Source organism: Acinonyx jubatus, chromosome E3 (assembly GCF_027475565.1).
Source record: "Acinonyx jubatus isolate Ajub_Pintada_27869175 chromosome E3, VMU_Ajub_asm_v1.0, whole genome shotgun sequence".
NCBI classification, from domain to species: domain Eukaryota; kingdom Metazoa; phylum Chordata; class Mammalia; order Carnivora; family Felidae; genus Acinonyx; species Acinonyx jubatus.
In genome coordinates this window covers 25399015-25422344 of record NC_069398.1, presented here as the reverse complement: position 1 = coordinate 25422344, position 23330 = coordinate 25399015, and the positions used below count along the sequence as shown (strand labels likewise).

Below are 23330 nucleotides of genomic sequence, written 5' to 3'. Positions count from 1 at the left end.
TGTGTGCTCAGAACCAAGGAAATTTCCACAGGGTGGGTCCATGCACACCCTGACCCACTGAGAGACATGCCTCTGCCTGGCCCCATAAGCTCCCACTCTAACTGGAGTCCTTGCTAGCATTTCAGGTTCTCTGGGGTCACTGCACACATTTCTCCAGTATATAACTCTGGTAAATAACCACAAATGCCTTTGGGGAATGATTAGAGTATTGCCTCTACTTGTGCTGGCTCTATGGGTCCTTCCTCTAGTGGATTCTACCTCCCTTACAATTGCTGGACTCTGGTCTGAGAACTGGGTCAGATTTTTTCTGGTTCCTCAAGTCAAGGCAGCACTGGAGCTGTCCGCCCTTATACCTCATCCTTTGGAATATCGTGGTCAGACAGCCAACGGCATAGATCGCTGGTGTCATGGCCACTGCGGTTGCCACCCTGTCCTGGCTTCATCTACCAAGTCTACCTACCTTACCTGTGACGACGAAGTCCAGCTACCTGGCTCTGCTGTTCTGGAACGCTACCATCCTCTGGGGTCCCCAGTTTCGGGACAGTCTGTCCTCAGCATTAGGGACTAGTATTTGGGAACATCTATCATGGATCATAACGGGCTGTAAGAGGTCAAGTCTAGATATCTCATTCACTTAAAAAAATTCATTTCACGTTTTGATTTTTTTTTTAAACCTTCCTATAGAGGTGTGATCCAGAGAAAAGGACACAACTTGCTAAAGATACCTATCAAGTCAGTAGCAGAGCCAGGACTAGACCCAGGTCCCCAGGTTCCTTCACGGAACTTCTGACGGCCCTGGGATTCGGAAATTACAAGTAAAGCTACCTGACTCCAGTGGCGTGCGGGGCTGTGGGGCGAGTTGAGCTGGGGAAGAGGAAGCACTCTGGAAGGCTGCAGGGTCAGGGTCAGCGCCCGCGCCCGTAAAAGCTGCACTCTAGCGCGCTCTGGCTGGAGCACGACTGGTTGTCCTGGAAGCGGACGGGAAGGCTGCGACAAGGCAGGAAAACAGGGACAAGGGGAGACCACCACGAGGGAGTCGCGCAGAGCGGGCCACCCCTAAGTTTTACCTCTGCTAATCGACAAGCAACAAAGGCCTTCCGTTCCTGCCGGAGCTCAATAACGAGGCGTTCCGCCAGCTGCGCAGCTCGGAGACCCGCCGCGCTCAGGAGCGCAGATCAGTGACCGAACTCCCAGCCCGGCACTCCGCCCACTTAGGCCCGCCGCTTCCCGGTTCCGCCCCGCCCCCCGCCTCCCTTCAGCCAATGGCAGCCCTCGGCGCCTTTGCCTTCAGCCAGTAGTCGACGTGGCCTCGGACTCTGACGTCACGGAGTGAGGCCAAGGGTCACGCAAGATGGCGGCGCCCAGGAGGCGCTGAGGCGTGGAGCTGAGGATGGGGCTGGCGGCGCTGGCCGCCAGGGCTCGGCTGGGGTGGCGGCTGAGCGGGTCGGGACCGGAGCTGAGGCCGGGGCGAGGGCATTGGACGGCGGCCGGGCGCTCGCGGAGCCCGCGCGAGGCAGACACGCCCGTGTTCCAATATGTGGGCGAGCGCGCGGCCCGTGCCGACCGCATCTTCGTGTGGGGCTTCAGCTTTTCGGGGGCGCTGGGCGTGCCCACCTTCGTGATGCCCGGCGCCGGGCCCGAGCCTCGCGCCGGCTCGCGGCCGCGACGCAGGATCCAACCTGTGCCCTACCGCCTGGAGCTGGACCAGAAGGTGCGGGCCGCGCCTCCCTCTCTCGGTCGCGCCCTCCGGCCTCCGCCGCTGCTCCCCGAGGCCCTCTGCGAGAAGTTGGGAAGCCGGGTGGTCCGACGTCAGGGAGGAGGACCCTCGAGCGGGCTGCAGGCCCGGCAGGGGAAGGCGTTAGGGCGCTGCTCGCATTTATCGATTGGCCGAAACGTGCCCGTTTTGTGCCCGACTGGCGTCCTTCGCACGTCACCCCCGGAGTCTGGGTTGTGATCAGTTACAGTTTAATTTCGTTGTGGCTACAGAATATACCTTCTTTACTTTCAGCCCTCTTAAATGTATCGAGACTTTGTTTCGTAGCCTAGCGTACCGTCTACCCTAGAGAATGTTCCACGTGTGCCTGAAAAGGGATGTGTGTTCGGCTGTTGGCGGAGTTGATGTCAGGTCAAGTTAGTCGGTAACTTCTCGGCTAAAATATTATTTGCTCAGGCAGCTGCAGTGTTCGTCGTTAGCCGCTGATTGTTTTCAACAAATATCCCTGGGGGTAAAGGCTGTTCGCACCGAGTGATATCTGGGTCAGGTCAAATCAATGGAGCCTTGTGAATGGAGTCTTCCGGGGATCCACCAGACAGATGGATGGGAATGCTCCGGGAGTGGAGCTTTGAAGTTGCTTCAGTCCCTTTCTGACCCCTCCAGTGGCTGCAAGACCGCTGGCTTGCGCTGTAATTGTGAGCTGTTGGTTTTCAGAGCCACTGCAGAGCTGAGCAGAGGTGGATGGGAATAGGTCAAGTTAAAATGCTGCAGAGCTTGCGGTTTCTTACTGAAACGCAGCTGCTTTTCTTGAGTAAACATTCCCTAGATTGCTTAAAGTCTTTGGGTAATTTTCAGAGTTCTGAAAAAATTGGTTTGACGCTTGCCAGTTCTTTGTTGCCCTTCCATTTTCATTGATGTCACTCAGTCCATGTCCTTTTAATGTAATTACCGAGGTGGTTGGATCACATGTGCCATTTTGCTATGTCTTTCTTGTTTCTCTGTTCGTCCTTTGCTCCCTTCTTTTGTGTTAAATAGGTATTTTTTGTGTGTATTTCTTTTGTGTGAATAGGTATTTTGTGTTAAATAGGTATTTTTCTAGTGTACCTTTTAAATCCCTTTGTTGGGTGTTTTGCTGTACATTTGAGGAGGTCTTTCTTGAGGTTATAATATCTGTCTTAACTTATCATAGTCTACTTTAGGTTAATAGTGACCTAATTCTGAAAAAACTAGAGCAACTTTGTTCGAGCAAAGCTCCATTTCTTCCTCTCCCCTTTATGTGGTTATTGTGATACACATTACATCTTCATACATTTTAAGCCCAGTAATACAATTTTACCATTATTATTTTATGCAATTGTCTTTTAAATCATTTAAGGGACAAAAAGAGAAGAGATTTATTCATGCAGTGCTTTATAGTTACCCTTATAATTCCGCTAACGGGTGCTCTGTCATTTCATTTCAGCCTGAAGGCCCCCCTTCAGGACTTGTTAAGGCAGGTCTACTGAATTCGCTCAGTCTTTGTTTGGGTCTTTCCTGCTATCAGAATTCATTCTTGGTGGACAGTTTTTATCTTTTCAGCACTTTGAATATGTCATTCTGGTTTCTGGTCTCCCTTGTTTCTGATAAGAACTTAGCTGTTAAACTTATTGTTACCTTGTCCTTGCTGAGTCCATTTTCTTTTGATGCCTTCAGGATTTTTCTCTTTGCCTGTCAACAGTTTAACTGTGATTTATTGAGTAGCTTTGATCTGCAGATTTATGTTTTCACAAAATTTGTAAGTTTTCTGCCATTTTTTAAAGTTTTTTTTTTTTTTTTTTCCCTCCTCCACCCCTTTCTCTCTTGCCCTCCTGGGACTCTAATTACATAGATGTTGGTACACTTGATGTTGTGTCCTAGGTCACAGGTCTCTGAGTCACTGTTCTTTTTTCTTCTTTTTACGCCCTGTTCTTCGGAATGAATAATTTCACTTGATATTTCTTCAAGTGAACTGCTTCGTTCTTCTGCCATCTCACATCAGCTGCTGAGCCTGTTAGAGAATTCTTTCTCTTTGTTACTGTACTTTACAACCCTAGAAATTCCGTTTAACTTTTTAAAGTAGGCTCCGTATCCACCGTGGGGCTTGAACTCATGACACTGGGATCAAGAGTCAGATGCTGTACCCATTGAGTCAGCCAGGTGTCCCTCCCCCCCTCCCCCATTTAACTTGTTAATGTTTTTATTTTTACATTCAGATTCCATAGCTGTGAAGTCATTGTCATCATGTTTTCCTTTCGTTCTTTAAACACGGTTTTAAAATATTCTTTGAACAATGGTTTATTGAAGTCTTTGATAAATCCAGCATGTGTCCCCTTAGTGTTGGTTTCTGTCAGCTGCTTTTGTCCCTTCTGAATAGTTCACACTTTCTTTGCAATTCTTTTACTTTTTGGTTAAAACCTGGACTTCTGGGTGATACTTTATAATGACGTTGGATTCTGATATTTTTCCCTTGAGGTTTTTTTTTGTTTGTTTTGTTTTTTGGTTTTTTAAGTAACTTGTATGTACTTCATCTGTAGAATCCATCTCCCCTGCGGTGCACGGCCACTGATGTCTTTGTTCAGGTTTTTGATTTGTCTCCCTCCCCCTCCTTTTTTTAGCCTGGCTTCTTGAGTGTCGCCCCCATCCGTGTACTTTTGCGGTCAGCCGATGACTTGGGCAGAGGTTGTGCTCAAACGCTTTGGGCTTCTAAGGTTTCTACCTTCTACCTTTGATCCTGAGTATAGGTTTGGAGACCACGTTCAGCGATCAGGCTGTTCTCATGTCTGCCTCAGCTTCATTTCTAGGATCGTTCCATTACCCTTCTGGCTGGTCTTCCTCTCCCCTTGCCCCGGTCAGGATCGCAACCACAGACTGGCTGAGTTGTGGTTTTGTTTTCCTTGTTTGTTTCCCGCTGAGTTCACTACCAGGCATGAGTTTTCACCTTACATCCTAAAGTAAGTCTTTCTTTCCTGGCCACAAAGGTGATCAACCCTGGCCTTTTCAAACTTGTGCACTGAGCTGGAGTAGATGGCACAGCCCAAGACGGGAAATCTGCAGACTCCCGCTCTTGTTACCTGAAGTTCTAGCAGTCTTTCACAAATAAACATTTCCTCCTCTTTTTTTAATGTTTATTTATTTATTTTCAGGAAGAGAGAGCATGCACGCAGGGGAGGGGCAGAGAGAGAGAGGGAAGGAGAGAATCCCAAGCAGGCTCTACACTGTCAACCTGACAAGGGGCTCGAACTCACAAACCGTAAGATCATGACCTGAGCTGAAATCAAGAGTTAGTTGGATGCTTAACCAGCTGAGCTACCCCAGCGCTTCACAAGTAAACATCTCTCAGTCTATTTGCCTTTGACTTCTCCATCCCTGAAATGGTTGAGGTTTTTTTGTTTGTTTGTTTGTTTTTGGTTGTTGTTGTTTCACAATTTTGTCCAATTCTGTACTTTTTTGGGGGGGAGAGATTTGCTAACCTCTTCGTACCGCCATAGTTGGAAGTCCCCCGATGGCACGTTACCACAAAAATTATGTAATGCTGACTGTGTGTAGGTATCATTCAAAGTCCTTTCGCCTGTTAGTAGATTTAATATTAAAGTAGGTACTTAGGAGATATTTGTTGACTGTTGAATAAACAGATGATCACAAGCAAAGAGAATAGTTGTAGTGTGCCGGGTATCACCTTAGCATTTATTCCTTTTCTGTGTCTCCTGCTTCCTCACTGGGTCATTTCTGTGGAGTTGGAGCCATTCCAGAAGTGTAGGGGCTCCAGAAGGCCAGAGAACTGAGGTTTTTTGAACATGGCTGCATGTGTGTAAGTTCCATACGAAAATTGTGGGAGAAAATATCACAAGGCAACAGGAGGGGAAAATCACATGTGGGTGACAACAAAACAAGGCAAAAGCAAACCACATTTAAAAGAAATATTTTGGGGGCGCCTGGCTGGCTCAGTCGGAGGAGCACACGACTCTTGATCGCAGGGTTGTGAGTTTGAGCCCTGTGTTGGGTATAGAGATGACTTTAAAAAAAAAAATGTTGGGGTGCCTGGGTGGCTCAGTTGGTTGAGCATCCGACTTCGGCTCAGGTCATGATCTCGGGATCCGTGAGTTCGAGCCCCGCATCGGGCTCTGTGCTGACAGCTCGGAGCCTGGAGCCTGCTTCCGATTCTGTGTCTCCCTCTCTCTCTCTGCCCCTCCCCTGCTCATGCTCTGTCTCTCTCTGTCTCAAAAATAAATTAAAACATTAAAAAAAAATCTTAAAAAAATAATAAATAAATTCACCGTAGCTGTGATACGAATTCTTCTTCAGGCACTGGTTTGAGAATGTCACAGTGCCACATAAGGGTTAAGAGCATGCTCTCTGGAAGCAATAGCCTGTAGTTAATCTCTAGGAACCTCAGTTTTCCCATCTGCAGAGTACTGTTATTACTACAACAATAATAATTACCAGGACATTGTAGAGCTCTAGGTGAAGTCACATACTATTTATCATAAGGCTTCAGCTTTATTAACTCATTTAGTCCTTACAACAACCCGGTACGAGAGACACTATTACTATTTCTGTTTTATAGAGAGGTGATCTGTCTCAGGTCACAGAGCTGGTAAGGGGTAGACCTGAGATTCAAACAAAGGCAGTTTTCACTTTACTACCATGTAAGACCGTGTCGTGGTGAATGGGGTTGATGATAATAGCTCGTTCTCTGGTGTTTATGAAGATTAAGTGAGATACTACATATCAACACAATAAATGTTCGGCAAATGTTAGTCGCTATACTTGGGGCACCTGGCTGGCTCAGTTGGTAGAATAGGGGACCCTTGATTTTAGGGATTGTAGTTCGAGCCCCATGTTGGGTGTAGAGATTAATTAAAAAGGAAATCTTAAAAATGTTAACTCGCTACGTTAATAGCACGTGTTCTTTGGGTAAAGAACCTTCATTTATTGCTGAGAAAACTCGATTATCACAAATCAGTGTTTCATGGAACTCTTTTTCAGATTTCATCTGCTGCCTGTGGCTACGGATTCACATTGCTGTCCTCTAAAACCAAGGATGTTACGAAAGTCTGGGGCATGGGACTCAACAAAGATTCCCAGCTTGGATTTCACAGGAGCCGCAAGGATACTAGTGAGTGTTCTCACCTTGGCTTCCCTGTGCCGTGATTGGTCTGAGAGAGCTCCCTTTTGTTTTCCAGAACATGATTACATAAGCCAGACTGGGACAACAGAAGAGATAGCGTCTTAAACGGATGTTATTTGAGACCATCTGGACTAGATTATCAGCCTCATTGGGAAGAACACTGAACCTTTAGGCTAAAGAGCATTTGCTGATAAGCAAGGATATTCCTCTTTTTGAGTCTAGTTTATAACTCATCCTTTATCATGGATACGTACGTACAGGAAAAAACAGTATATATGGGGTTTGGTCCTATCTGAGGTTTCAGGCATCCACTGGGGGTCTTGGAATGTATCCCACACGGTTAAGGGGGGGCCGGCTGTACCTTTACCGCCTGGATAAACCTTTTTGTTGTTTCCTTGTTCTCTTAGTCATGTGCCTTTTTTTTGCACACTTTGGATCACTGTATGTTTTCTGCCTTTTCCCACTTAGTTTTATATCAAGAGTCTTTTATAAGTCAGTCCTGAAGTCTCGGCTGTGAGATGCCACATTCCATTTGCTGTGCCCTTTACTGGGAGCACCTAGAGGCACGCACAGACATGGGCCGAGTCCTGTAAAGCACGCCATGTCCTGTGGCCAGCTTCAGTTTCCAACTCAATCCTGATTTGTTTTGAAGCAAATCCCAACATTGTTAATTTCATTAGTAAACATTTCAGTATGTATCTAAAAAATGAATAAATAAAAGACCCTTAAAAAACGGCAAGTACATAAAAATAACGAACAACACAATCCCTTCATATTATCAAATATCCAGTCAGTGTTCAAGCGGTCAGTTGTCTCATCAATGTCGGTAGATTTTTATTTCAGTTTTTAAAACATTTGTTTGAATCAGTATCCAGATAAGGTCCCGGCATTGCAATCAGTTGATAAGACCAATGTACGCATGTATGTACGGATTTATTTATTTAAGTAGACTCCACACCAGCGTGGGGCTGGAACTCAGGGGACACCAAGAGTCACAGGCTGTCCCGACTCAGCCAGCCAGGCGCCCCCCGTTGATAAGACTTCTTTTAAGTCTATTTTAATCTTTTTTTCCTTGAAGCTTATTGGCCGAAGAAATGACTTTGGCAACGAAGTCATCCAGCTTTATTTGTGAAACAAAGAAACGAGGGGCACCTGGCTGGCTCAGTCGGTTGAGCAGAGACTATGTAAAAATAAAATCGTTAAAAAATAAAAACAAAAAGAAGAGAAATCACATTGGTTACCCTATAGAATTCTCCAGTCTGGAGTTTGCTGAATGTATCCCTGTGGTGCCATTTAACACGATCCTCTGTCCTCTGTATTTCCTGTCAATTGATGGCTGCATTTAGAGCCAGACCCACCCACTGACTCTCCAACCCTTCCCTCTTTCCTTCCTTCCTTCCCTCCCTCCCCTCTTTTTTAGAGCCAGATTCCTTTTAAATGTTAGGTAATTACTGCTTCCCAGGCCCTTCGGGCTCTATGCAGATAGTAATGGGGTATGTGAGTCACTCTTTAGTATTTGGAAGCACCACATATTTTCAGCTAATAAGGCTGCGTCTGCTGACAGCATGGCCCAGTTTCTTTGATTTTGCCTCGAATGACATCATCTCATAGTGATAAAGCAGTTACTCCATGCTGATCAAAAGGTCTCTCTGAATATTCTGTCAGTCGCTGATGAATACAAATGAGCAAGTGTGCTCTTGTGACCGTAACAGTGCTGTTTTTTTGGTAGAGTCTTTTTAAACACGGGGTCCATAGGAGAAACCACGGGAGTTGTTAGTGACAAGTTGAGAACTGGTACTCGCACACCTTAACCTCAGTCAACATTACAGATGTTAAAATGAAAAGCTCTTTGTTTAAAACCTGTAAGGGAATTCCCCACGTAGGCCATTCTGGCTTCTCCTGCAGGATTGTAAAGAACATTAGGGTTCTTCTGTAGAGTGACTTCTAAAAAACGTTCTCCCTTACTTGCTTATTTAAAATTCACATTTTCCTTAAAAAAAGATGATAAATAATAAAATTAAATTAAATGAGAAATTCCTAATTAATTAATTAACTAAAGCTCTACACCCAACATGGGGCTCGAACTCACAATTCCTGAGATCAAGTCGCACGCACTACCGATTGAACCCGCCAGCTGCCCCTAAAAAAATGTTTTGACTGGAGAGCGTATTCGTGTACCTTTAGAATCCCAACAGTGGGTAGAATGTATGGTGAAAAGGCTGCTCTCTGCCTCTGCCCTCCTAGCCACGCGGTTTTTCCCCGGGAAGACAACCTGTGTCCATAGCTTCCAGCGTCTCCTTCTAGAGGGATTTAGCGTATAGGCACGCGGATGCCTTTACGCGCTCCTTCCGCCTCCTTCTAGCGTAAGCAGCTTTAACGTAAGCGGTATCGTCCAGTATATGCTGCTGTTTTCCTTCCTGAGAGATGGTAGTGGGTATGACAGGAGCAAAATGCTTTCCTTTCTTGGGGCGCAAACGGTGCTCGCTGACGCGGGAAGGCTAATTAGACTCTGATTTTCAGCCGCCCGATGCGTCCTGGAGGGTGTCGTGGGTCCAGAAATGGGGACTGGGCCTCTGGGCTTCGCTCTGCCCCTCGCCTGCGTGCCTTGAGTAGCCGCTCTGATCTCTGGCCGCGGGGCAGTGTGGTGTGGGGGGTGATCTCTAACGGCCGAAGCGCTGTGCCTCTCCGCCAGTGTGACGTGCTGTGACGCTGGCCGTCCTCGTTTCAGCCAGGGGATACGAGTATGTGCTGGAGCCCTCGCCTGTGCCGCTGCCTCTGGACAGACCCCAGGACACGCAGGTGCTGCAGGTCTCGTGCGGCAGAGCCCATTCCCTCATCCTCACCGACCGCGAAGGAGGTGAACGGGCCTGCTCCGGGTTCCCGGGGGAGTGGGGGAGCCGCGCGGTTGCCCTTGGGTCCACAGTGGCTCGCTTGCTTGAACCGCACCTCATCAGTGAGGCTGTTGGCACTTCCCCAGCGAATCGGTAGGATGGCTCAGGGTCACCACGTTGGGCAGACTCTGCTAGCTCTTTTGTGTTCTCTCCTCTCTGCGATTCTTCGAAAACCTTAGGGATTTGGAAATGTGACCGCGCATACCGCAGCAAGGCCTCCTGCTCGCTTTGCGGTGAAGTCCCCGAGCTGGGCTGTGTGGGCGTGTGTGCGCGTGCGTGTGTGGAGACAGCTCTTTCTCTTGTACTGAAAGAAGCCCGTTTGCTAATACTTGTTTCATTTGGTGGGCTTCCGGAGTCCAGATAACACTGACTTTCTCCAGAAGACCGGTGGTGTCTACAGAAAGGCCAACTGGACTAGATTTTTCCAATTTAATTTTCTGGCTAAGCATGCTTTGCGGGAAAAGGCAACGGTGGCGTTCAGGAACTCTTTCAAGAGTAGCTTTGACGTGGAGGGCAACCTAGTGACAGGTACAGGGAGTGGGGGTGTTGGGGCCTTCCCCAGGACGGGCTGGCCTCAAAACGTGGAGTTCTCGAGAGGTGGGACGAGGGCCTGGAGGGGAAGGCAGAAGGAACAGTCACGGTGGCCCAGGCTGTCGGTGCGGGGCTAGACCCCAGCACGCCTGTGGGTGTGCCTGCCAGGCTGGGGTTGTCAGAGAAGGAGGTCAGGAGGCGGTGAGGATGAGCGGTTGGACTAAGACCACTTCCGAGACCGCCTTGCAGTCCTGACGTGCAGGGATCCCGTGAACCTGCAGAATGGTTTTAATCGGTGGTGGTATTCTTCAGTCTTCAGCATGGGAAACAATTCTTACGGGCAGTGTGGAAGGAACGTGGTGGAAGATGAAATTTACAGGTGAGTTCCCCAAAGGACTGCCCTTCCCCGAGTTGCGTTAAGCATTTAACGTTTCTCGTGTGGTTACTAAGTGATGGACCCATGGAGCAGGGAACTTCAGGCTTCCTGATGCCTGAGAAGGGCAGTGAGAAGTCACTGGAAAGCTGTGCCATTGTTCCGTTGTGGGTTGAGCTCCGTACATTAGCTTGGTGGAAGGGAGGGCAGACTAGCGTTGATTGTGGTGTGTAGAACTTATTTCCAGTTAGGTTTTTTTTTAAGTTTATTTATTAAAATTTTTTTTTCAATGTTTATTTTTGAGAGAGAGAGAGAGAGAGAGACAGTATGAGTGGGGGAGGGGCAGAGAGAGAGGGAGCCACGGAATCCGAAAGCAGTCTCCAGGCTCTGAGCGGTCAGCACAGAGCCCCATGCGGGGCTCACACCCACGAACCATGAGATCATGACCTGAGCTGAAGTTGGATGCTCAACCGAGCCACCCAGGCGCCCCAGTTTATTTATTTATTTTGAGAGAGAGAGAGTGACAAGTAGGGAAGAAGGGTAGAGGGAGACAATCCCAAGCAGCCTCTACACTCCGCGCAGAGCCTGATGTGGGGCTTGAACTCACAAACTGTGAGATCATGACCTGAGCCAAAATCAAGAGCCGGATGCTCAACTGACTGAGCCTCCCAGGTGCCCCTCCAATTAGTTTTTTATTTTTACCAAATTAATTAATTAAAATTCCTCTCTGTTCCATTATTTATGTGTGTATATATATATATACATAATATATATAATGTATATATAATATATAAAATATGTATGTAATATATAAAATATATAATATATACTATAAAAATATATATAATATATGTAATATATATATAACACATAAACTTTTTTAAATGTTGCTTATTTTTTAGAGAGCATGAGCAGAGTAGAGGCAGAGAGAGAGAGGGGAACCGAGGATTCAAAGTGGGCTCCCCGCTGACGGCAGCAAGCCCAATGTGGTCTCAGACCCACGAACTGTGAGATCATGACCTGAGCCGAAGTCGGATGCTCAACCAACTGAGCCACCCAGGAGCCCCTTGTTTGTTTTAGTCTTTAAAAGATTTCCCCGCTCCTTCCTCACATTATACTGTTGGGTCTAACTAGCAGTCTCATCTCTGACATCGTATTAAAATTGCCAAAGGGGGGACCCCTGGCTGGCTCAGTCAGTAGACTGTGTGACTCTTGATCGCAGGGTCGTGAGTTCCAGGCCCACATTGGGTGTGGACCCTACTTAAAATCACCGAAGGGATGTTGTTTTGTTTTGTTTTACTTTCATGCTTAGGCCTACCCCTGCCTTATATTTGACCTTGAGAATTTCCCTAATAGTTATTGTGTGCCTGTGGGGGGCTGCCATCAGGGGTGACAAGAGGGGGCAGGACCACACAGTGCTTGCCGTGACCATATCTCTTGTTTCTCCCCAAATTGCTTCTGGCTGCAGCGAAAGTCACAGAGTCACTAGACTGCAGGACTTCGAAGGTCAGGTGGTTCAGGTAAGGGACACGTGCTGAGAGCCACTCAGCCAGCCCCCGGGGGTGCTTTTGCAGGGGTGAAAGCTGGGTGGGGTGACGGCAACTCGGTTAGGGCAGTTTTCTGAATTGGTGAATTATTCTAGTAAAAAGTCTTGGCTGCCTCCTGTAGGTCAGGAGAGTGTTGATTTACACTAGGTTATGGGGGTACAGAGTGTAATAAGGTTTGGGGGTAACCCTCTAGGGGGCAGAGACAAGCGAGGCTAGCTGTGTCACAGTGTCCCACAGCGCTGTGTGTGTGTCCCAGGCTGGCTGGCTGCATCTGGCCCAGCATTTTATGTCCATCCCTGGTGCAGTGCCTGGCACGTGGTAAGTACTTATGAAAAATCCTTAGATACATAAGCGGGTGCGTACACGAAGGGCTCTGAGCGCAGGAGGTCTGTTACGTCTGCCAGGGGTGGAGTGGGAGGGAGAGCAGGTTTATCAGATAGACCGGGGCTGGGTGGTAGGAAAGGTTTCATGGCAGAAGGAGGTGCAGCCTGAGGGCTCGGAAGGGCAGATGGTGAGCTAGAGCCAAAGAGAGAGGCAGAGGAGTGGAAGGGGTTCCCTTGGAGAAGGGAGAGGTTCCATGGAGTTCCATTGGGTTCCATGGAGAAGGGAGAGGTTCCCCAGGGGTGGGGCGGAGGGGAGGGTCCGCTCCGCACGTCCGGCACTTGGCTGTAGCAGGAGCAGTTTCGGGGAGCGGGACGCAAACGCTAGGCTGAGGCAGACTGGGGATGAGTAAGGTGCGGAGGCCGAGCGGGGCAGCCCGCCGGACCCGGCCATCTCGCTCGCTGCTGTAGGGCACGTGGCGAGCTGTGGTCCGTCCCCCGGGATCCCGCGCCTCCGTGGATTTCTTCTCGTCAGCCTCCTCTCTGTTTGTCCGGTAGGTCGTCTGTGGCCAGGACCATAGCCTGTTCCTAACAGATAAAGGAGAGGTGTACTCGTGTGGCTGGGGTGCTGATGGGCAAACAGGTGGGTGACCTACCCCCACCCCGGGGTGGCGCCCCGGGGGCTGGGGGCTGTAGGGCTCTCGTGGGCCAGAACCCCCCTTCCTTAGACTCTTCTGTCTCCTTCCCCTCACCCCCGGCCCCCACGGCGAACAACCCACGAAGGGTTGGGGACAGGGTTACGGCCGCTGCTCAACAAACAGCGGCACAAATGCCATCTAAAGGGAGCTCGGTTTTAACTGTTCTGAGGAGAATGTGATTAAGGGCGGGAGGTATTAACCCTGCTTATGTAGTCCTTTTCTTGCTTTGGTATTTGTCTGAAGGGAGGGCCTTCACATTTAAGAGTTATTTCTTTTTTGTGTGTGCTTTGTTTTTCAAACTTCGGTGTTGTGTAAATCCTCCATTATCCTACCACTGCATCAGATCACCTTTGTTCACCGTTTTGTGTTTTCTTCCAGTTATTGTTCACGCATGTACATCTCTTACATCATAATAATACCATAGGTGTGATTTCATGTGCTCGTCTTATTTAAATTTTTTTTTTAATGTTTATTTATTTTTGAGAGACAGAGAGAGAGACAGAGCGTGAGCAGGGGAGGGGCAGAGAGAGGGGGAGACACAGAATCGGAAGCAGGCTCCGGGCTCCGAGCTGTCAGCGCAGAGCCCAGCGCGGGGCCCAAACCCACAGACTGTGAGATTATGACCCGAGCTGAAGTCAGATGCCCAACTGACTGAGCCACCCAGGTGCCCTTTTTTATTTTTATTTTTTGAGAGAGAGAGAGAGAGAGAGAGAGAGAGAGCGTGCGCACTTGAGCACGAGTGGGGGGAGGGTCAGAGGGAGAGAGAATCTTAAGCAGGTTCCATGCTGAGCCCCAATGTGGGACTCAATCCCATGACTCTGGGATCATGACCTGAGCCAAAATCAAGAGTCAGACCTCCCAGGCACCCTGCAGTACAGTATTATTAACTGTAGTTGTCATGCTGTACATTACATCCCCAGGACTTACTTATTTTATAACTGGAAGTTTCTACCTTTACCCACTTTGCTCACACCCCACCCCCACCTCTGGCAACCACCAGTCTGTTCTCTTGGATCTATGAGCTTGTTTGTCTGCCTTTCCTTCACCATTTCTTTCTCTTTCATTCATTCATTCCACATATATATGAGACCATACAGTGTTTGTCTTTCTCTGTTTGACTTATTTCACTTAGGATAATGCTGTCAGAGTCCATCCATGTTGTTGAAAATGGCAAGATTTCATTATTTTTTCTGGCTGAGTAATATTCCATTGTACCTGTATACCGTAGTTTCTTTACGTGGTCCATTATTTTTGACAAGAATGCTACGACCATTCAGTGAGGGAAAGAAAAGTCTTTCACAGATGGTGCTGGGACAACTGGTTACATACATGCCAAAGAATGAACCTGAACCTCTGCCTTACACCATCTATAAAAATGAACTCAAAATGGGGCACCTGGGTGGCTCAGTCGGTTAAGCATCTGACTTTGGTTCAGGTCATGATCTTGTGGTTCGTGAATTCAAGCCCTGCATCGGGCTCTGTGCTGACAGTGTGGAACTTGCTTGGGGTCCTCTCTTTCCCTCTCCCTTTCTCTCCCTCTCTCTCCGCCCCTCCCCCACTCGTGTGTGCACGCATGCGTGCTCTCTCAAGATAATAAATAAATAAACTTGAACTCAAAATGGATCAAAGTCCACTTAAGAGCTAACACTGTAAAACTTTTAGAAGAAAACGTGGGTATAATCTTTGTGACCTCAGATTAGGCAGCAATTTCTTAAATATGACCCCCGAAGCATAAGCAAAAAAGGAAAAATAGGTAAATTGGGCTTACAAAAATGAAAAAGTTTTATGCATCAAAGGATGCTACCAAGAAAGTGAAAAAATAACCCACGGAATGGGAAGGAATATTCGTAAGTTGTATATTTGATAAGGGTCTAGGACCAGAATATATAAAGAGCTCTTACAACCCAATAGCAAGATAAAACAACCTAATTCAAAAATGGCAAAAGATAGTGTACCTGGGTGGCTCAGTTGGTTAAGCGTCTGGCCCTTGATTTCGGCTCAGGTCGTGGTCTCATGGTTTGTGGGTTTGAGCCCCGTGTCGAGTGCAAGAGCCTGCTTGGGATTCTGTCTTCCTCTCTCTCTGCCTCCCCCCTGCTCTTTCCCAAAAATACATAAATAAAAAAAAAAGTGGCAAAAGTTTTGTGAAGGCATTTCTCCAAAGATCTACAAATGGCCAATAAACATGTGGAACAGATCCTCATTAATTAGTCATTAGGGGAATGCAAATTGGTATCACAATGAGATACCACTTCACATCTATTAGGATGGTTACTATTTAAAAAACCCAGAAAATAACAAGCGTTGGCAAGGCTTAGGAGAAATTGGCACCCTCAGACATTGTTGGGGGGATTGTCAAATGGTGCAGCTGCAGTGGAAAACAGTTTGGCTGGTGCTCAGAGAGTTGAGCATAGAATTACCATCTGACCCAGCAGCCCCACCCCTAGCCGGGGACCCACGGGAAATGAAAACATTTGTCTACACAAAAACTTGTGCACAAATGTTCACAGCAACATTCCTTATGACAGCCAAAAAGTAGAAACAGCCCAAATGTCCATCAGCTGTTGAATGGATAAACGGCACACATTCATTTTATTTAAAGGGGGGGGGGGGGTGTCAAAAGATAAACAAATTAAAAAAAAAAAAAAAAAGCCAACACACCAGGGAAAAATTCCAGCAGTGGAAGAAGTAAGCACAACCTCATTTATCTCTGTCCACGGCCCAACCCCGAATGCCTGCTCTCCTCACGTCTGTCCCATAGCAGGTGTCATTTACACAAATACCCTTGCCAGTCCTGTGCTATACAGACTGCCTAGCGCCCTGTGGAAGCACTTCCAGGGCATCGAACTCAGAGTCGCACACTCGGACTTCAGATCCCCCTAAACCCGGATTCGCACACGCCGCTCACCCGCTCAGCTGCACGGGGAATCCCGGGGACGGTGCAGGGAAGGGTTGGAGACGAACTGCGTCGGGCCTTTTCCAGACGAGACCAAACCAAAGTCAAGCTAACCCAACCAAGCCCCCAAATGCAGTATATGCATACAATGGAATATCATTCAGCCCTAAAAAGGAGCGAAGCCCTAATGCACGCTACAACGTGGATGAACCTTGAAAACATGCTGTTAAGTGCAAGAAGGCAGACACAGGAGCTCACATGTTGTGGGATTCCATTGATATGAAGTGCCCAGAAGAGGCAAATGCATGGAGACAGAAAGTATAGTGGCTTCCAGGGCTGAGGGTGAGGTGGGAAGTGAGGAATGACTGCTTAATGGGGAGGGGACTTCTTTCTGGGTGACGAAAATGTCCTTAAATTCATTAAAGGTGACGGTGGCACAACATCGTGAATGTACTAAAAACTACTGAATTGTACACTTCAGAAGAGTGGAAGTGGTGAATTTGTGGCATGTGAACCCTATCTCAGTAAAAAACAACAGGTGGGGCGTCTGGCTGGCTCGGTGGAACACAACTTCTGGCGTCAGGGTTGTGAGTTCGAGCCTCCTGTCGGGTGTAGAGATTACTTAAAAATCTTTAAAAAAAATACAAAAAATAAAATAGCGATAGGCAACATGAATGTAAATTATAAAACGTGATAATAAAATCAACACGTGTGAGAGTACTACCCAGTTAAAGACGTAGACTTTTGAGACCTATTTCAGGGGTGCCTGGGTGGCTCAGTTGGGTAAGCGTCCGACTCTTGATCTCAGCTCAGGTCATGCTCTCGTGGTTAATGGGTTCGAGCCCTGCATCGGGCTCTGTGCTGGCAGTATAGAGCCTGCATGGGATTCTCTCTCTCTCCCTCTCTTTCTGCCCCTCCCTGGCTCGCTCACTGTCTCTCAAAATGAATAAGCTAAACTTAAAAAAAAAAGAATGAAAAAAAGAAAGATTTTTATTTTTAAGTAATCCCCACACCCAGCGTGGGGCTCGAGCTCACAACCCCGAGATCAAGAGTCACACGCTCCACTGACCGAGCCAGCCGCGCGCCCCAGGTGGCCACTTTTAATTTTTGTTTTGTTTGATGGAAGCTGTCCTAATGGATGTGAATTGATAACGCATGGTTTTGATCTGCATTTCCTTAGTGTTCAGTGATGTTGATCATCATTTTCTGGGCTTATTAGCCATTTCGATGTCTTCTTTGGAGAAGAAACGTGTGTTCCAGTCCTTTTGCCCAGTTTTTAATTGGGTTGTTTGGGGTTTTGGGTTTTGTTTTCTTTGTTTGTTTGTTGGTGGTGGTGTAGAGTTTTAGGAGTTCTCTCTATGTTCTGGATATTGATCCCTTATCAGTTATATGATTTGCAAATGTTTTCTGCCATTCCGTGGGTTGCCTTCTTACCCTGTTGATAGTGAGTCTGGTTTGTCTGTTTTTTGTTGCCTGTCCCTTTGGGGTCATTTCCAAGAAGTCGTTGTCAAACCCGGTGTCGTTAAGCTCTCGCTCTTTGTTTTTCTGCTAAGAGCTTTATGGTTTTCACTCTTGTGTGTAGGTCTTTGATCCATTTGGAGTTAACTTTTGTATGTGGTGTTAGGTAGGCGCCCAACTTCATTCCTGTGCAGGTGGATATCCGGTTTTCCTAGCACCATTTGTTGAAAAGACTACCCTTTCCCCATTGGTCTTGGGACTCTTGTCAAAAATCACATGATCATAAATGCAAAGGCTTATTCCTGGGCTATCTGTTCTATTCCGTTGGTTTATATGTCTGTCTTTTATGCCACTGCCACCCTGTTTGGACTGCTGCAGCTTTGACATCAGGAAGTGTGAGTCGTCCCAAGATCACTTGGCTATTTAGGGTCATTTGAGATTTCGTATGAATAATAGGATAAATATTTCTGTAAAAAGCATTATTGGGATTTTGTTAGAGATTGCACTGAGTCTATAGATCACTTTGAATAGTAATGATGTCCTAACAATATTAGATCTGTTAGCCCATGAACATAAGATGTCTTTTTTTTTTTTTTAACGTTTATTTATTTTTGAGACAGAGACAGAGTATGAACGGGGGAGGATCAGAGAGAGGGAGACACAGAATCTGAAACAGGCTCTAGGCTCTGAGCTGTCAGCACAGAGCCCGACGCGGGGCTCGAACTCACGGACTGGGAGATCATGACCTGAGCTGAATTCGGCCACTTAACCGACTGAGCCACCCAGGCGCCCCCATAAGATGTCTTTTCACATATTTATGCCTTCTTTAATTTCAGCAGTATTTCATAGTTTTCCTTGTACATGTCTTTGACATCGCTGGTTGAGTTAATTCCTGAGTATTTATTCTTCTGGATGCTACTGTAAATAGAATTGTCCTCTTTAATTATTTTTTCTTTTTTTTAAAAAATATTTGTTTGAGAGAGAGAACGAGAATGCACATGTGTGCACGTGCACAAGTGGGAGAGGGGCAGAGAGAGGAGAGAGAGAGAATCCCAGGTGCTGACTGTGCGGCTCAATCCTGTGACCCCAGGATCATGACCTGAGCCGAAATGAAGAGTCAGAGGCGTAACCAACTGACCCACCCAGCCACCCCTTAATTTTGTTTTTTGGATTGCTCATTGTTAGTGAAGAGAAAGGCAGTTGATTTCTTTGTGTTGATTTTGTATTCTGCTTCTTTGCTGAATGCAGTCCATTTTTATAGCTGGATGACATCCTACCACGGAATATACCTCCATTTATTCAGTTTCGTGTTGATGGATGTTTGGATGGTTTACAACTTTTTGTTACATGTCAAGCAGTGCTTCCGGGGCCGTCTGTCTGTCTCCTTGGTCACGTGTTCCACAGCTCTCGTCGCTCTCGTGAAGATGCCTTGAGTGGCCGTGGGTTAGAGCTGTTTTCAAACGGTTGTTTTCCAAAATAGTTGTAATAAGTCACCCCCGGCCACGGGGTGGTGTTTCACTGCCTCGTCAGGGCTTGGTATCGTCCACTTTGAAGTTTTTCCCTGTCTTGTGGGTGTGACATAGTATTTCATTGAGGTTTCAATTTCGTTTTCCGAAAAACTGCTTGAGAGTGACCACCGTTTTACACGTTTATAAGCCAGTCTTACTTTCTCTTCTCTGAAATGTACATGGTGTTCTTTGCTCATTTGTTGACTTATGTGTCTTTTGCTTATTGATTTTTAGGAATTCTTTGCCCTCATCTGTATTCTTTGCAGTTCTAGTGTTGTATGTGTTTTCTTCCAGATGGTGGCTTGCCTTTTTGTCCATCTGTTTGGAGTTTGAATTTTAACTGTCTTTTTTTTCATTTCTTATTGCTTCCTTTTCAGATGTACCTGGCCATTTTCGATAGCCTCGTATTCCTGCTTTTATTTGTGTAAACATTGCACACAGAGTTATTTTTATTTTGTATATCATAATCCCAGGGTCTGAAACCCAGAGGCCATCAATTGGTAGGTAGTTTGTTGGTTCAGTTTACCCTCTGACTCATAGGGGCATCCTTCCTTATGTGTTTAGTAAGTTTTGACTGTGGGCTCATATTTCATTGAATTGAATTGGTGGAAATTCTCAGGGCCTTAACTGGAGATGCTTTCCTCCAGGGAGGATTTGGATTTGCTTTTACCTGTTGCTAAAGGGTGCTGCCATTCTGATGCTGCTCTGGGTCCCTTTGCGGAAGCCTGGCTTATTTTTATTTTAAAAAATGTTTATTTTTGAGAGAGAGAGGAGGGGGGGACAAGTGGGTGAAGGGCAGAGAGAGAGAGAGGGAGACACAGAATCCGAAGCAGGCTCCAGGCTCAAAGCTGTCACTGCAGAGCCCAGAGCAGGGCTGGAACCCACAAACCGTGAGATCATGACCTGAGCCGAAGTCGGACGCTCAGCGGACTGAACTACCCAGGCACCCCTGTGTTTTTGTTTTTGTTTTGTTTTTAAAAAATGTTTATTTACAGAAGCCTGGTTTAAAGCGGGAGTCTGTGCTGTGCATTTTGCCTTGGTCTGCCCAGGGCTTAACGCCATCACAGTGCTGGCAGTGATATGCGTCCTGATATCCTCTGGCCAGCCCTGTCTTTTCCTCTGCCATGCCAGTTTGCCAGTCTCGGTTTGCTGTTGTTTTGGGGGGCGATGTTGGGGGGTTGAGGTGGGATACCCTCTCGGAGACATCCTTTATCTTCTCACTAGTCCAGCAGTACGTTAGAGATTGCTGGTTGAGTATTCTTTGTGTGTGTTGTCATAGGGTCTTCTGGTCTCACTGTAGTGGTATTCTGTCTCACAGGGGTTTCTCGCGTGAATGAGACTCCGTCTCAAGGGTTTTACGAGTAAACAATGACTGTTACGTGTTTATCCTGCACTGAGTGAGCCCGGGGAAGGAAGTTGCAGACAGTGCAGAGGCAGATTCTCATTTCCGAGCTGATGTTTGTTAAGCGTTCAAAACTGTGCTTGGCGTGCAGTAAGTCTGCGAAAGTGTCCCAAGAGTCGGTAATCGAGAGTAACGCTTCCCCACTGTATTAGGTCTGGGTCACTACAATATCACCAGCGTACCCACCAAGCTGGGCGGAGACCTGGCCGGGGTGCACGTCGTCCAGCTTGCCACCTACGGTGACTGCTGCCTGGCCGTGTCTGCTGAGGGTGGCCTCTTCGGTTGGGGAAACTCCGAGTACCTGCAGCTGGCCTCTGTCACGGACTCCACGCAGGTATGCGGTCGCTTACGGCCGGGCTGGGGGATTTGGAGACAACGAAGCGTTAAGGGTATTTATAAGAAGTTCTTCAGCAAAGTGTGGCCTTCAGGCTGTGAAGGCCTGGCCACCTGTAAGACCACCTCTTCTTGGCCATCTGGTTGGAGTCCGGAAAGAAAGCGTGGGTTCAAAGCCATCGTTATCAACCCTTTGATGCGATAGTCCTGGTCTAGAGCAGGCTGATAGGTGTGGCCGTGTACCCTGTCTCACGAGGGGTACAAGGCTGTTCATGTCATTCCCGTGGGGTCGCCCTGTGCTTTTTTATTGCAGTGTAACATGTGTGCCCCAAAAGGGTGCAGATCCCGAGTGTGCACCTGGATGAGGACGCCTGTGCCCCCCGCCCCCTCGCCGCAAGCAGTGGGACACTCACAGTACTTCAGAAGCCACTGCCCGTGGCCTCTCCGGTCACCGCGCCCTCCTCCTCACTGAAGGGAGTTACCCGTAGTCCGTACAGTACGGCAGGATTTTAAACGTTAAGGGAAATTGCAAATAAAAACCAAAAGTAGAGCTCCCTGCATGATTAATCTCTCTGTATCTCTCACCCGTGTTCAACGATTTCCAACTAATGGCCCATTTAAAAAGAAGAAAACAGATGTAATTCACCATTTTCAAGTGTAGAATTTGGTGGGTTTTAGCGGAGTCCCAGGTTGTGCAGTGGGCTAATCCCAGAACAGTTTCATTACCTGCCGCACTCCCTCCCCTGCCCCCCAGCCAAAAGCCCCTTGCCCTAATGGCCAGTTTTTGTTGCCATCTGCTCCTCTGCCTTGGATTATTCTGAGTAAATCCCAGGTCTGTGTATATATTTTAAGTTTACTTATTTATTTTTGAGAGCGAGTGCGGCAGAGGGAGACCGAGAATCCCAAGCAGGCTCTGCACCGTCAGCCCAGAGCCCGAGGCGGGGCTCCGACTCCACAACCCATGAGATCGTGAACTGAGGCGAAACCAAGGGTTGGACGCTTAACTGACTGAGCCACCTAGGCTCAGGTCAGACATCATATTTTATCCATAAAAGTCTCCATACATATTTCTAAAAGATAAGGACTGGGGTGCCAGAGTGGCTTAGTCCGTTAAGCGTCTGACTCTCGATTTCGGCTCAGATCATGATCTCGAGGTCGTGAGGTCGAGTGCCGCGTCAGGCTCCATGCTGGGCGTGGATCCTGCTTGGGATTCTCTCTTTCCCCTCTCTGCCTGTGCCTTACTGTCTATCTCTCAAAATAAATAAGTAAACTGAAAAAAAAAAGATAAGGACTATTTAAAAAACATACTTTATTCCTTAATATCACCAAATTGCTGACAAGGTACAGAGGGTTTTAAATGTATATTGATAAAGAGATCAGCACGGAGAGAAACTAAAAGCCAGTGAAGAAGATGAGGAGAACGTGTTCCATGGGGTCCGACACAGCGGCTAGAAGCAGTTGCAGGTTTGGTTCTGAGCTTCCTAGTAGCCAAAGCAGAGAAGAAAACGTACCCATGTAAATGATTCTTTGTTTCTATAAGACAAACAAATGCTGTTTTCGGGAAGAGTGTTGCACTTCCTGCTACCGGTCCTGAGAAAAATGGCTCCCGCGGCCTTCCTGTGGGGGACACGTCCGGTGTCGTGGCATTGTTATCGCTGCATGTCAGCGATATGTTTAAACCCCGACTTAGGGGTTTAAAGCAACACGCATTCATTACCTCACAGTTTCTGTGGGTCAGGAATCCAGGGGTGGCTTAGCCGGGTCTTCTGGCCCTGGTCCCCCAAAGGCTGCAGGCATCGTAGGGTTCCGCGGGCGAAAGCCCCGCTTCCAGGACCACCCCGGTGCTTGTCGGCAGGAGGCGGATCCTCGTGGGCTGTTGGACTGGGGCCCCAGTTGCTTGCTGGTGGCTAGCCAGCTACTAAGTCGGCCAAGGCTCCCTTGGTCCCTGGCTTCTCCGTGTAGCAGCTCCCAACATGGCAGCTGCCTTCATCAGAGCAGGCAAAGGAGAGGGCGAGAGAGTGCCAGCGAGACCGAAGCCAGCGTTTCATAATTTAGTCTTGGCAGTGGCCTCGCCTTGCTTTCCCCGGTACTCTGCTCGTCGGAAGCCAGTCGGGGGGTCCAGCCCCACACGAGGGCAGGGTTACACTCGGGTGTGCGTGGCGGGGGCGGGGGGCGCGGGTCTTGGAAGCAGCCCACCGCGGCCCCGACTCTAACCGTGGCCCGAGCCTCGTCCTGTCGGTGACGGCAGCGGGGTGTTCCCGGAGGCCCTGTGCTGGCGTGTTCCTCGGTGTCTGCCGAGCGCGTCGTGCCAGAGCACGGGCAGGTAGAGACCCTCTGACCGCCTCGCCTCGTCCAGGCAGGCGCTTTCTGGATCAGTGAGGCCGCCTGTTCCTTCTGAGTCAGCTGAGGGGCTGTCAGCCTCCAGCTGTCCGCATCTGAAAGTACCTCCGAAAAGATTCGTGGCCGCCACTGAAGCACTTCAGGTCTGTCTTTCCGGGGTTCAGCCTCGGTGGAGG

At 48.0% G+C, this 23330-nt stretch overlaps 1 protein-coding gene across 4 annotated transcripts in view; it reads left to right on the top strand.

The window, feature by feature from the left end:
• Positions 1–1316: 1316 nt before the first annotated feature.
• The window catches only part of RCC1L (RCC1 like), a 33254-nt gene continuing 11240 nt past the window's right edge, over positions 1317–23330 (top strand). The window contains exons 1-8 of one of the 4 annotated variants that reach the window (XM_027041887.2): positions 1317–1711; positions 6719–6848; positions 9589–9717; positions 10595–10661; positions 12124–12175; positions 13081–13165; positions 20634–20815; positions 21128–22498. In XM_027041887.2, the coding sequence (XP_026897688.2) occupies positions 1391–1711; positions 6719–6848; positions 9589–9717; positions 10595–10661; positions 12124–12175; positions 13081–13165; positions 20634–20815; positions 21128–21286 (1125 nt within the window). In that variant the 5' untranslated portion in view covers positions 1317–1390 and the 3' untranslated portion in view covers positions 21287–22498. Of the gene's footprint in view, positions 1712–6718; positions 6849–9588; positions 9718–10594; positions 10662–12123; positions 12176–13080; positions 13166–20633; positions 20816–21127; positions 22499–23330 lie in introns of those variants that run through there. The other 3 variants (XM_053213678.1, XM_015075013.3, XM_053213677.1) reach the window with 3 other exon arrangements.